General features: G+C 34.3%; 1 protein-coding gene across 3 annotated transcripts in view; it reads right to left on the reverse strand.

Annotated features, from left to right (window-relative positions):
• ANAPC10 (anaphase promoting complex subunit 10) overlaps positions 1 to 15,910 on the reverse strand; it is a 76,904-nt gene that overhangs the window by 35,886 nt on the left and 25,108 nt on the right. For all 3 annotated transcript variants that reach the window (XR_003795594.1, XM_029235285.1, XM_029235284.1), the window contains exon 4: positions 12,510 to 12,630. Coding sequence is in view for 2 of the 3 variants with exons in the window: in XM_029235285.1 (XP_029091118.1) it covers positions 12,510 to 12,630 (121 nt within the window). In the remaining variant the exon portion in view is untranslated. The remainder of the gene's footprint in view (positions 1 to 12,509; positions 12,631 to 15,910) is intronic.

Here is a 15,910-nt window from a genome sequence, read left to right on the forward strand (position 1 = left end):
TAGTTGACTACATTCTCAACAATATTCCTAACAGAATTACAACAGCAAATTTCATAATTTCTTAGGTGCCTCAAAGTAGGCCTATTGATTAATAGTAAAGATAAATTCTATAAAAGCAATTTTATAAAATAATGCTGCCGAAGTATAATAGTTATAATAGCTAAAGAACATGTATGTCTTCAAGCAAATCCCAATTTAAAAAATATACGAAATTCGACTCTTAGAAGATTAGTCTGAAGATCTAAAAATAAGCTTTTGAGACTACTGGCATCATAGTCATTTCTTACACAAGTTTTGTGTGTAACACCTCTTTACTATAATTCCTAAAACATAGGAAAAGAAAGCTTTCAGATTAAGTTTGAGGGTTTAGCAATTATATATAAAATGAGTATAATACTTAGTAGACAATGAAAACAGATGCAATCTGTTTTTTTTAAAGGGCTATTCATTTTTCTCATGAATCTCAAAGAAAGTGCAATTAGGGAATAAGTCAAAGGCCACAGTTATCGTTGTGTACAGTTAGTGTCAAAAGAGACACCATGTAAACAACATACAGTGATTGGCCAGATTCACTACAATTAAGTGAAGTGAGAAAAAAAGCAAAAGCAGGATCTCAGGTGCTTCCCTGGTGGTCCAGTGGTTAAGAATCCACCTTCCAATGCAGGGGACTTGGGTCCAATTCCTGGTAGGGGAACTAAGATCCCACATGCTGCAGGTCAACTAAGCCCACACACTGCAACTACTGAGCCTGCGCGCTCTAGAGCCTGCACGACACAACTAGAGAGTCCACGTGCCACAACTACTGAGCCCACACTCTGGAGCCTGGGCGCCACAACTAGAGAGAAGCCCGCACGCCAAAACGAAGAGCCCTCACACCACAACGAAAGATCCCGTGTGCCACAGCTAAGACCCAATGCAGCCAAATTAATTAATCAATTAATTTTTAAGTGAAACATAAAAAACAGGATCTCAAAGGATGATGTACTCTGCGTGAAAAACTTAATTTACTCTCAAGGCACTATCTACCATTAAATACTCACAGAGTACCTTTTCCTCAACTTCAGAGGAGTTTTTACCGAATTTGAAAACTTAAGTTAACTCATACAAAACTGAAATACAGTAAGTTAAAGAATATAAGACTATTTTAACTGGGATTCTTTAAGAATTAGAGTAAAAACACTATTTAGTCTGAACATTTTACAGACTTAGAATCCATGTACTTTCAAAGTTGCTTTCTAAATACAGATAAGTAGATATACTAATATACCGAAATAGAATTTTAGTAATTACTGGCTATAAGTCTCCTTTATAATTATTTTATTGATTTCTATTATAAAATTAGAGATGTTTTCCTACAGAAAAAAATCAGGGTACTTATTATTATGAAATCTCATTTGCTTATTTAACAAGTATGTTATTTCAGGGAAGAAGTAGGGAAAACAGGAGTTGTCACTTTGTTATAATCATTATCTTATATGTGCCAGTTAAACCCTAAGAAAACTGCTTACCCTCAGTGGTGAGGAGACAGAGAGTATATTACATATTTTCTTTTCTTTTTTTTATAAAGACTTTATTTTTTAAAGCAGTTTTTGATTCATAGCAAAATGGAGAGGAATGTACAGAGATTTCCCATATACCCTCTGTCTCCACACATGCATAGTTTCCCCATTATCAACATACGCCACCAGAGTGGTACATTTGTTACCAAGGGTGAACCTACAGTGACACGTCATTATCATCTGAAGTCGAAAGTTTACATTAGGGTTCACTCTTGATGCTGCACATTCTATGGATTCAGACAAATGTACAATGACATGTACATCATTATACTGATAGTATCACACAGAGTATTTTCACTGCTCTAAAAATCCTCTCTGCTCCATCTATTCATCTTCCCACCACCTCCAATTCCTGGCAATACCTAATCTTCTTACTGTCTCCATAGCTTTGCCTCTTCTGGAATGCCACATAGTTGAAATTATACAGTACGCAGCCTTTTAAGATTGGCTTCTTTCACTTAGGAATATGCATTTAAGGTTCCTCCATGTCTTTTCATGACTTGAGAGTTCATTTCTTTTTAATGCTGAATAACATTCCATTGTCATTGTCTAGATGTACTACAGTTTATCCATTCACATACTGAGGAATGTCTTGGTTGCTTCCAAGTTTTGGCAATTGTGAATAAAACTGCTATAAACATCTGTGTGCAGGATTTTGTGTGGATATAAGTTTCAACTCATTTGAGTAAATATCAAAGCTCCTGACTGCTGGATCCTATGGTAAGAGTATGTTTAGTTTTGTAAGAAACCACCAAACTGTCTTACAAAGTGGCTGCACTATCTTGCATCCCCACCAACAATGAATGAGAGTTCCTGTCGCTCCACATCTTCGTGAATACTGGCCAATGTAAGTGTTCTGGATTTTTGCCATTCTAACAAAATGTGTTGTGGTATCTCCTTTTAATTTGCATTCCTCATATGCTTATGTGCCACCTGTATATCTTCTTTGGTGAGGTGTCTGTTAAGATCTTTAGACTATTTTTTTTAAATCAGGTTGTTTGTTTTCTTACTGAGTTTTAAAAGTTCTTTACACATTTTGGATAACAGTCCTTTATGAGAAGTGTCTTTTGCAAGTATTTTCTCTCAGTCTGTGGCTTGTCTTCTCATTCTCTTGGTATTATATATTTCAATCTGAGGTATCTGTAACTATGTGATAATTTTGTTCATTTGGTGGCAAAGAATGGGAACCTACAGATTATATAAAACCCAGAATAAGAACTTATAATTTCATTATGAAAAATAAGCAATAGTAAATTTACACAGCTACTTAGGAAACACCATATTAATTTAGAACAAGATAAAAGACTTCAGACAATTAAAATTGTTAGACAGCTAATATCTAAACAATTTCCCTACTACTGTCTCAGAGTTATGGTATCACTCAGTCTGATTCTAGATCTTCTTTTCTTATCAGAAGTACCTGGAGGGTCTCCTCTGCCTAGTCCCTCTGTCCTACTTAATTAAGCACCAGAGATCAAGACTAGCTATAGACCATTCAATTAGCTAATTATCATTCTTAAGCTAATTCAAACTAGACAATTTGTTCTGAAAATGGCACTGAGATAGTTGGACTACTGTTTCTGTTTTCTACCATCAACTATAATTGCAAATGAAAGAGGAAAGGTCCCCCGCCGCCAAAAAAACCTACAAACCCTTGTATGATGATTTTTCTTGATTCGATTATGAAGGAAAAGGGCCACAGAAGAAAGTATCTATTGGCTTATATTCCCAGAGTTTCTACCCCAATATTCTCACTCTTTTATTCTGAAACTTGGAGATTTTTTTCTTTTTTCCTTAGAAATTTTATTCTCTAAATTACCCTATTTAAAGCTCTTTATAAAATCATTAAGCAAAAGCAATTAGCAAAAAAGAAAAACAAATATTTACAAACATTTATGCCGACAGCATTAGCATTGCAAGTAGCAATCAATTTTCAACAGGATAGATCAAGGGAGTAAACAATTTTTAAATACATTTCAAAAATCAATAGTTAATCTATCCTATCATTCACTAACTAGCTCATTTCCCCAGCTACACACTTCGATTTTTCTGAAAAACTTGAAGAAATGTTTTGGTAACTTGTAATCTAATGTGATTTTTTTTAAAGAAAAAAAATGAAAGGAATACATATTGTACGTTGATTCCCAGCTAAAGCACTGCCTTGCTGTGTGACACTGGGCAGCTTGCTTCACCTCTTGGTGTCTCATTTGTAAATAATGGCATCGTACTTGATTAGAAGTTCCTAACTGGTGGCCACATCCAGCAGTGGATATACCTTGTTTGCCTAGCATGTTTTTAAAATGGGGAAATTTCATATTCAAATCCAGATTTCTGATTTCTCTTTAAAAATTAAAAGATTGGCAACCCTGCGCCTATATTCCCTGTGGCAAGAAAGGCTGCAATTGAATAGCAGCTGTCCCCCTTTGGATAAGGCATGGATCCTTGGTGTTGTGTTACCTGCCTGTACGCTCAGCATTTGAGCTTCTGATGAACTAAATTACCTCTAAAGTTTCTTTCAGTTCTAACATTCTCATGTTTAGAGTGAGCCACACAGCAAAAGATCCATTTCACCTCTCTAAGCCTCAGCTTGATTTGAATATGGGGATGATAATAACATCTAATTACCACGTGAGCTTTGGAGAGACAAAACAAAATAGTGAGTGGTGACTGCCTAGCACAGTGACATATATGCAGAAAGTACTTAATAAACAGCAGAGGTAACAATAAACACAAATAATGGTGAACACAATAATTCAAAAATGATTCTATGATGGTCAATCCAATCTAAGTCAAAATAGACATGCTCATTCTTCTCTTCTGAATGCAACATTGGTCCCATCAAAAAATCACCTATTTGCCTCTAAGTTTTGGAGATTACTAGTTCTTCATTTACCACATGTAAAATAAGAGGCTGATGAAAAAAATGAAAGTTCTTGAGTAGGCTCATCTCAATTCGATGTATTTTTAAATTACGATAAATATTTTCAGCAGGTATTTTTCAGCAAGATATGCTGCAGCTCTTTCAGTTGCAACTACTGTTCTATTCAGGGTCATTTTAGTTGCCAAGAATAAAAATTCACTCAAAAGTTTCTACAGGAAGCGGGGGCTTACCGAAAAGTTTATATATCCATGGGAACCCAGGGGAAAGTAAACAACCAGGTATGAGAAAGGTCAGGAAATGAAGCATGTTGGGGCACCAGCCACTTGTTCCAGCCTATTTTTCTTTCCCCTGGTTGTCTCTGTCTTTACATCCACTCTATAGTCATTCTACACCATCCTGCCTCCTCCCATACCTCATACTTTATATTCTTCTAACTTTAAAGCTTCAGTTGGCAAACGCCCTTCACCTCACCCACCTCTCCAAAACACTATCTTTCTGCATCAAGTCTTGCTGCTAACGTGCCTGTTTCTTGTGAGTCATAGTTCTGAGAGAGGTAAAAAATTAAAAACAGAATTACCATGTGATTCTGCAATCTCACTTCTGGGTTTATACTCCAAAGAACTAAAAGCAGGGTCTCAAAGAGATATTTGCCCACCCATGTTCATAGCAGCTTTATTCACAATAGTAGAGAGGTGGAAGCAACCCGAGAGTCCATTGTCAGATGGATGGATAAACATATAGTGGAATATGATTTAGCCTTAAAAAGGAAGGAAATCCTATCACATGCTATAACCTGGATGAACCTTGAAGACATTGCGCTAAGTGAAATAAGCTAGTCATAAAAAGACAAGTACTGTGTGAGTTCACTTATGAGGTATCTAAGTGTAGTCAAACTCAGAGACAGAAAGCAGACTGGTGGTTACCAGGGGCTGGGGGAAGGGAAACTGAGGAGGAGTTGTTTAATGCACACAGATTAGCAGTTTTGCCAGATGAAAAAGTTCTGGGGATCTGTTATACAACAGTATGAATATACTTAACGCTACTGGACTGGACCGTGTAATGCTACTACACTCAAAAATGTTAAGACAGCAAACCTTATGTTCTTTTTTTATTGCAATTAAAATTTTTAAAAAAATTTCTGAGAGAAGGAATTGATCAGACTTATTCAGATAATCCTTTTGAAGCAAACTACACAAGCAAGGGTCAGTGACAAGCCTATGGACTGACCACTGGTATATTTATTTGACAACTTTTTATTAAATGCCTACTGTTTCCAAACTGTGCTAGGTTCTCAGCCAGATGCCCACCCGTGGCCTATTTGCCTGGTCATACTAAGTAGGCTTTCCTTATATAAAAGGGGTTGATGATCCATATCTCATTTTCACATTTGTAAGTAAAGTACCTATTTCTATTGTACTACATCCTGCCATAGAGTTAATAAAAGGTTTTCTAATTCTGTTCGTTTGTTTGTTTTCTTTGCCCTTGGCTGTTACTACTGTCACGCTGCCAAAAAAAACCCCAAACAACAACAACAAAAAAGAGTGCAGTTCTTCCATAACTGCTGTGAAAGAACACCTGAAAAGAGCAACCATACGGCACAATCTCTTGAAAGGATCCTCATCAATTTCGTAGTTCCCTTTAAGTATGCATCAGCAGTACAAAACCTTCCAATTCAAAGAATTATGAAACAAACCAAGAATACCCATCAGAATCTTCTTACTTGGCACAAATAGTATGATAGGAAAAGTTGGAATTCTTGCTATAAAAGCAAATAACTTAATTAGTCTCAAATCTATAAATTTAGAAACTATCACTCCAAAGAGTGATTAAACTACTTGCAAGAACTGTCTTAGTTCAGAACTGCATTAAATAAATTGCCTATTATAACATGTCACACAGGCTTAGGAAGGAAACTTTTCAGTCCCTATCTAACTAGATTCCTGACCATTATCAGCTTCTGTGACATCATATTCTCTTGATTTTTTTTCCTCATCTCTGGCAGTTCCTCTCAGCTGTTTTCATTGGATGATCTTTTTCTATCCTTGAATATTGGCATTTCCACAGTTCCAGCCCTGGTACTCTTCTTTCCAACTATACACACTCCCTGAATGAAATCAAAACTCACACCAGAGCTTCTACTTACACATGGATGATTCCCAAATCTACACCTCTAACCTAGACTTCTTTCCTCAGGTTCAGATCTGTATACTTGACTACCCACTGTAAAGTCCCTCCATCTGAAAAGATACCAGAAGTCAGTGGCAAAAATAAATCTCATTAGCTTAAACTTTCTCTCTATCCCTACCCCCAGTGTTCCTTAACTCTGCATTCCATTTCTGATTAATCGCAACATCCAACCAGTTGCCAGACATGAGAAGAAATCTAGATGCCCCCTCCTACCTACTTGAACCACCTGCCCGCACTCCCAGTAACCCCAGGTAGCAATCAGTCACAAGTCCTTTTGATTCTACTTCAAACACATCCCTTCCTCTTGAACCCAACTGCCATCACCTTAGTTAAAGCCTCATAATTTGCACCTGGATACTACATACCTGGTCTTTACACTGCTCCAGCCCCATCATTCCCAAGATTTAACTTGATCAATGTTTCCTCATTTAAAGTCTAAACTCCCTGGAATCCTGACGGCAAGCACAATCTGACTTTCGCCTATGTATATTCAATGGAACAATTATATATTTATTCCCCACAAGAATGTATATTCCTTACGTACAGAGGTCATATTACCATCACAGTAAATGTGTTGAATGAATAAACACTTCTCCAGTCTTTCTTGCGGCTTCCTCACACCTACCCAGCTTCCAAGCACACTACATTACTGTCAGTTCTGCCATTATGCCAGGCCCTCACGCTCCCATACCTTTATGTTCACCGTGCCCCCTTTTAGAACACCTCCACTTTATTCTCCACCTGAGCAGGCTTTCCATCTATCCTTCAGATTCAGTTGAACCACCACCTCTTTTAGAAAAAAAATTTTAACTAATATTCCTAATAGTCCACTGTGTTCCCATACCCCCTGCATGTATTTACTAGACTATATTGTAATTGTTCACTTATTTGCCTGTCTCTTCCACCAGACTACGAAGTGCTTAAGGGCAGAAACCATGCCTATCTCTGCTGTATCCGAGGTACCTAACACAGTGCCTGGCACTTAGCAGCCCCTAAATAAATATTTACTGAACAAAGCATGAATCTGTCTTAGATAGGAATGCCAGGCTAGTCAAAAAATTCTATAGTCTAAGTTGATGGTCAAACAAAAAACAAGAGATACAAGAATGTTTTTCTCTCTTAAAAATATATATGATACTCTACTGTGTAACATATTTTAGTTTCAAGAGAAAATGTACCCCAAATGCATAGATACCTCAACTCCATTTTATACGTAAGTAATGTTTATAATTATGAATATTCTTTTAAATTGCATATGTTACTCTTAGAGAGGGTAAGAGACATTTCCAGCCTAAAAATTACGTGTACCTCACCAAAGCATTCTACACTCATTTCAAAGATGTCCTAAAGTTAGTTATAAAAATTAATTTTTAAAAATATTTTCTTTTAAATTGGCTAAATTCAATAAAAACTATTTTTTCCAAAGGCTCAATAAATTAAACACTCTGTCTTATCAAACCAATTTATGTTTGTAGATACTGCCTAAATCATTCTACTTTATAACAAATTGTTTAAAATAGGCCCCTCATAAGAAAGTAAATATAAGTAGATTTTAAGATCAATGGAGAGAGTCAGAGCCTTTGTCTGCATCTCCTTACTCTACCACACACATTAATGGAAGGCAAATTATAATAGTAAATGTTATTTTAACAGAAGAGCTCACTTATTAACCACTTCTGTCAAAGTACCATATATGGACTCCCATAGCCACACTACTGATTTAAGACACAAGGTAGAGAGCCAAAATGCTCACCCACATGGAAGAAAAGGAAAATATCATTACAGCTCTCTTAACATTGAAGACTTGTTTCGAGCCTCCTCCTTAAAAAAAAAATCACTTGGTAACAGCTTGATTATCTGAAGACAAAAACAAGGCTTAATATTCACTTCAGTGCTCAATCTTGTGCTCCATCAATATTTTATCCTACAAATTTTAGAAGCAAAATGCTAACAATGAACCAAAGGACAACTTTCACATATGCTGAAAACATCTGCTTAACCTTAAGTTACCAAGTTGTTTTTCATAAACTGTATAGAAATAATTTTGAGAGCTGTCACTATATGTCTAATAAATGACTTTGGTTTTATACTTAAGAAGAAAAATTTCTACAACAGTTTTTTAAAAGAGAAAGAACTAGTTAGAAAATTAAAAAGGACTTTAAGTTTTCTCGGATTTTAGCTGGAGATGTATTCTAAAATGTTAAAATGGGCACATTTAATATACAGTATTCTTTTGGTTCCTCACTCTAAACAACAAAAAATTTCCTTCACACATATTTTCCCTTCTGAGAGCAAAGGAAAAGAACAACATCAAACCAAAACATAATGCTAAAATACAAATGATTTAAACATTTAATAAGCAACTATATCTTTATTCAAAAACATCTCCAAAATAACTTCCTGGACAACATGAACATGATTTCTGGCATAAAAATAACACAACGGAGATGAAATATTTTCAAAAGATAATGACACAGACTCTGAAATGCTAAATTCTCACTTCTATATTGAAATAGTCTCTTGTGCAGAAGCAATAAATTATAAACATATTATAAAATGTTCTTAGGTTGTTGGTTTCCAATTTGCATAGGATAGATAATTTTGAAAACAAGAAAATAGAATGAACAGCATAAATAAATTCAACTCTGGTGCCAAAAAAGTTCTAATTGGCCAAACCCAGTGTTGGTATCTTGCATCTGTTAGGCAGAAAAGTCTAAACTTCATTTCTGTTTTAATTTTAAGTCCCTCCTCAGGTATAAAAGTTAAAATATGCATTCTAGAATAGTAAAGGAAGGGCCTGATCTTTTTGTAGAGATTTTTCAACAGAGGTAACAAACATCTAGATATATCATGTTTCATAACTGAGATGAAGGGAAACATATGATAGAAAACCAATAATTTTTGAATAAGTACGGTAACCTATTAGCTTTCCTCACCCTGAACTATAATTTTTTAACAGTTGCTATTTCAAATCAATAATAAAGTTAAAGAAAGTAGGTTTTAGAGTGTTTCAAGTAAACAAATCCATAATTTCTAGTAAAAAGGGAAAACCTATTAAAACACTCCAGTACACACTACACCCTCCAGTGGGCAAGCATCCATGGAAAAATATAAAAAGATTTCGTTGGATTTTCCACTCAGTCAATCAGGCCTATAGCTAATAAAATGATGGTTCTAAAAACCTCATAAAAGTTCACACTATTTTAATCTCTCATCTTAGTATATAAGTTAGAAACAGCAAAGGCTTTTCTATAGTAACAATTGAGATGTTATAGGAGAATAATGTCAGAAAATAAAATCATGATCTGCTTATCTTTCCTCAAAAAACAAAGTGCTATCAGATTCTTAATTTCTTAAACTTATAAAAGAAAAACGGTACACAGAGTAAATCACATATAAAGATGTATCATTAAAGATAAAAGTATTCTTTATACCATGAGCTGCAAAGGCAGCACTAATATTTTAAAGCAAAATCCAAAAATTATGGTTCCTTAGTGAGAACTGTGGCAGAAAAGCAGTAGGTTCATTAAGTTTTTCAGGAAAACAACTTACATTATCACCTGGTAATATTTAGTATTACTGGTCTCATGAGGCTATGTGGTCACTACACTTAGAATAAAATTAAGAGACTATTTAAAAGAGCCCTTATTCTATAAGACCAATGTTTCATGACTTAAATCATAGAAGCAAAGACTAGATTAAAAGTATTCTACAATGGTCCAAATATCATTTAAAGTTTCTCTAATTTACAAAATACAAACATATATTTAATACATAAATCTGATCTAAACCTAGATCAGATATGAAGATGTATAGTTCCCAAAATGAATTAAAGAATTTTTGAATATATATGCTCTAGGAAAAACTAGTACAACTAAGACTACTTAAGGTCTTGAACTTATCACTAAGCTTATGAGACCAGCAATTACAGGACAATGGTGACATCTAGTGGACATTACAAATATATACCACACATATCTTGGAATAAAACCTTTTATTTCTAGTGTTTCACATATTTCAACCTGTCTGAAGAAGTATATGACAAATCTTTAGTTGTAAACCCAAACAAGCTGACTCTGAGCCCTAAAAGCTTCTCAACATGAGTGACCCAATCATGTGATAAATATAAAACATTTAACAATTAAAGTATAAGAAGTAAATATCTCAAGTCTTTAAGCACTAAGCACTAATTAAATGTATCAAATACACGACTAAAAGAAGGTCTAGCAAATGGTCCAATATGATTATGATAACAAAAAGAATTTAAAAGATTCTGAATGAAACAAATGAAAAATGAAAAAAAAATTTAAATAAGGAAAATTAAGAGCTGATCTATTTATGAATTTATTCAAGCATGGGAAGAACATATTAACCAGTATAGTCTGTCAGACAAAATAAGAAATGTTTTTAAACTATAAGATTATCTTATTTATGACAATTTTCAAAACCAGATTAGTTCTCAAGAAAATTTATAGGATTATTCTTTAAAAGTAAAGGAAGATAACTGGAAGAAAACCAGCTAATCCTCTCAAGAAGTGATGAACTTACCTCAAAGAAGGACAAAAAAACAAACAACAAAAAGTACTTGTGGACAATGTCCTTACTTAGTATTTGTTCACACAAAAGCAGATTTCACAAGAGAACAGCACTGCACTTAATGAGAAAGCAATGAAAGTATATGTGATTTTTATTAAGCATTTTATCACTAACTCAGGGAAGAAATACAAATATTTAGATTCTAGAGATAGAATCTAAATATAAACACTAAGTCAAATAAGAGTCCAGGCCACAAAGTAACTGGAAGTCTTTCAAAAATCACACATCCTTCCCAGATCTCTCGGAACCGCCTAATTTAAAAGATTTTAATGATTATTTGAGCTCAATGATTTTCTGAAAAGAAAAAATGCTAAGGGCCAGAACTTTCCAAGTCTACATTTCAAAATCATTGAAGATATCTCTGAAATGTAAATATTTGGGGATTAATAAAATTCAGGTCACAAAAGCACTGTCTTACTGTCTTCAAAAAGTTATCAGAGGATAAATAAATTGTGATATATTCAAACAATGTATTACAACTCAGGAAGCAAAAAGAATGAAGTACTGATACATGCAACAACATAGATGAATCTCAAAAAAATTAGGCTGAGTAAAAGAAGTCTTACATAAAAGTATATACCCTGTATGATTTCATTTATATGATATTCTAGAACAGGCAAAACTGATCTATGGAATGAATGAATGGATGAATAAACAAAATCACAAGAGTTACCTCTAAGGCTAGGATAGAGATGGAGATTGACTGGGAAGGAATATGAGGGAATTTTCTGGGGTAATGGAAATGTTCTAAATTTTAACAAGAGTTGGGGTCACACAGATGTATGCATTTGTCAAAACTCACGAATAATATACTTAAGATTTATGCAAAATTTATATAAATATTACCTTAAAAAATAAACCTTAAGCAAATATTAATAATTCCAGTTATCACATGCCACGCTAAAGCATTTGGGGTAATGTGTATAAATATCTGCAACTTATTTGGAAATGGACATAAAAATTAGATAATGGACAGATTATAATGAAGCAAATATAGCAAAACAGTAGAATCTAGGATATAAGTATGTTGAAGTTCTCTATTTAATTCTTTCAGATTTTCTGTATGTCTGAAAATTTCCATAATAAGATGTTGGGAAAAAAATAAAGATGACATTCAGAATTCAAAAGAAAACTAAAAATATAAAAAATTTAAAATATGTTCTGTAAAATATTAACAATTTTCCTTTTATATATTAACATTTTAATCTGTTTAATGTCAAAAGTGACCATCTTCTAAAGAGCAAACATTACAGGACAAAATATTTAAAAAAATTTTAAAGACATACCCGAATTTCTTGAAGATTGTGAAAATTATTTCCTACTCTGACTGAGATCTTGCTTGGAGTATAGCTTTCATCAGATTTGTAGTCCGCATAAATACATAATGTCTTCACTGTTGTTTTTCTTCTAAAAGCAATAAAGTAAAAACAAAAAGCCTTTTATCATGTGGAAAGATTATATACCAAACATGTTACCTTCTGATTTTAAAAGTCATATAGTTTGCTAAAATGAGTGTTTGAATCAATAATTTCCATGTTCTTTAATTTTAACCATGATGAAAATGAAGAACATATGAAAAAATAGATACACATGTTATACTTTTACAGACATCTCTTACCTAGAACATGGTCAAGAAACAGATGTAAGCAAAAAAGAAAGTTTAGCCAAAATAGGTACCTTAGACTGCAAACAAGCATTAAGAGTTTTCAGTTCTCATTTGTATTTTAGACAAAGGAATTATTCTAACAAGCTTGTTTTTCTTTACTAGTTAGTAGTTAATTACTTAATTTCCTATGTTACTACTTGAAAACAGCTAAGTGAGAAACTAATTCCAGCAAAAAGAAAAATGTTTAAAAAAACAGAAACTATAATCTTATTACTTAATGCAAGAAATAAAATTCTGTTTTTAAAACATACATATCTTAGAAAAATAAGCAAAGACTACATAACAAAAATTAATCTCAGAAAACTGCAAGTGGCCAGAAAACATGAAAATATGTTCAATCTCTAATAATCAAAGAAAGAGAAATTAAAACATACATAGACATTAGTCTTTTATCATATTGGGAAATATGATAATAACTGATAATACCCAAATTTGATTAGAAAAAGTTACTTTCATAGCCATTTAGTAGGTACAAAGCCTTTGACTCACAAATTCAACTTCTAAGAATGCATTAAAAGACAATAATAACACAACTACTCTAAAGGAGAAGAAGAGAAATCTTTATTGTTCTGCAGTTAAATTACTGAAAAATTATAAACAACCTAAATGTCCATCTCAATACAGAATTAAACAGATTACAATATACCCAATTTAATGAAGTACTACACAACTATTTAAGGTACACATAGATATGTAGTTACAGTAGGGAAAAAAAGCAGATTACAAAACAGAATATAAAAAAGGATTGCATTTTGGGAAAAACAAAAAAATTTTTAAAGTCATATAAACCTACATAAGTATAGAAAAAGGTCTAGATAGAATCATACAAAAATAGTAAAAGTGACTATTCTGATGTTGTGAAACTTATTTCTTTCTTTATGATTTCTATATTTTCTGATTACTGTTTTAAAATAAGCATGTATTATTGTGGTCATTAGGGGGAAAAAACAGACAATTTAAATATCAACCAAAAAACCATAAAGAAGTCTATTTAAACGTGCTTTAAAAGTTAAGATCTGATATAAACTGGCACTCACTTAATAACGAGCTCCTTGAACAGAAGTAGCCTGTGTCAAAAGTCAGTCTATAAAAACAGCAGGGGATCTATAGCTCTTAGTGAGGGGACCAAACTTCTATAGCTCAAGCTTTTCATCAGAAAGGAATGGGGAAAGTTAAGGACTTTTCCTCAAATAATAAAGACAGATCAAGATGTAAAACGCTAAATACTCAGGAATTGCTGACAGGATAAATACCATTACCAGGTTTTCAAAAGAGGCCAGCGGTATCAAACTGACATCCTTCTCTGTCTGCTGCGCCAGGAAGGAGACAGGAGGGGAAGGGCAAGAAAGAAGGGGAAAATTTGAAGGGCATACAAAAGATCTTTTCTCTGATGCACCAGCCATAAACAGGCGGTGAAAGGTCTTTCTTATCATGGAGAGATCAAAGATCATGAAGATTACCCTTAAGGATTTCTTTCTTTTTTTTTTTTTTTTTTAAACAAAAGCAGATCTAAAGGACCAAACTTTTTGCTTAGAATAATTTCATCTCTAAGTTATTAAATTCAGGATAACTTAGTCGCTGAACCTACAAGATAACCAGGGTTAGGTTAGAGAGGCAAAGAATAATAATAACACTAATGATTATAAACACAACAGCAACAGCAGAAATAGCAAGTGAATAAGTGAACACTCTGTGTCTGGCCCAGAAGCAATGCTTTATATGTATTATCTCATTGACTCCTTAACCTTGTGATACAGGAACTATTATCACCTCTATTTACTGATTAAAGAAAAAAAAGTAACACTCAGGTTAATAACTGGCTTAAGGTCACAAAGCTAGTAGGTGGGCAGTGTTGTAGTTTACGCATGTATCTGCCTGCCTCATATGATCTTAACTACTATAACCTTCCTATTAATTAATTGTACTTAGCTTATCCAGCATTGTCACTGACACCATTTAACAGTAACATGTAGATGTTTATAATTCTTTAAATTTGAGCTACATCATGGGTTCTTACCCTTGGGTCTATGTAGCCCCAGAAATCATATGTATAACTTATGCTATATATGTAGTTTCATTAGATTTGAGAAGGAAACTGTGACCTCCCATAAAGTTAAAACTGTTACTCCATAAAGCCTTTTAAAATTATTTATAGATTTTATCTCATGGCAAAATTTAAAAATAATATTGCTTAGAAAATCATGCTGCTTGTCCAGTGGCAATGCATGTGGGAAGGAAGCACATACATTGTGCTACAGGACTTGCCCTCCCACCATAAACAACTAGAATACCAGACAACATATATGGAACAATCGTCTGCAGACACTGAATGACAAGACGCAAAGGCCTGTAAGTCCTGAGAGAAAGGAAACGAATGAGGTGAGCCCTATGAATAACTGGGCTTTCTGACTGATGGCAATTTCTCAACTGCTATGCAGGCAGAGAAAACCCTAAAAGAATCTTGCAGTCTCACTGAACTGAGGAAGGAGCTATACTGAGAAAAAACTCCAAAAATCTGCCTGGAGTCCCCTTGAGTCTTTGAACACCAATCTACACAGGCATACATAGGGTGAAACTCCACAAAGACACGCAAAGAACAGTTGCTGGGGGAAGAACAATTACTGAGAAACAGTAAGCCAAATAATTCCCAGAGCTTTGCACAGAGTAAGCAAACATTAGAGTTCCCAATAACCAAAGTGGAGAATCCAAATAGCTCCTCAAATGTCTAGGACATTCATTTGAGATCCCAGAAGGATCAAGCCTTTGTATTCCATGAGTCTAATCTTGCCCAAGAGAAGTGATCTTAAAGAGTGGTCTGGGGGGCTTCCCTGGTGGCACAGTGGTTGAGAGTCCGCCTGCCGATGCAGGGGACACGGGTTCGTGCCCCGGTCCGGGAAGATCCCACATTCCACGGAGCGGCTAGGCCCGTGAGCCATGGCTGCTGAGCCTGCGCGTCCGGAGCCTGTGCTCTGCAACGTTAGAGGCCACAACAGTGAGAGGCCCGCGTACCGCAAAAAAAAA

Source organism: Monodon monoceros, unplaced genomic scaffold (assembly GCF_005190385.1).
Source record: "Monodon monoceros isolate NGI ecotype Baffin Bay Population unplaced genomic scaffold, NGI_Narwhal_1 Super_Scaffold_20, whole genome shotgun sequence".
NCBI lineage: Eukaryota > Metazoa > Chordata > Mammalia > Artiodactyla > Monodontidae > Monodon > Monodon monoceros.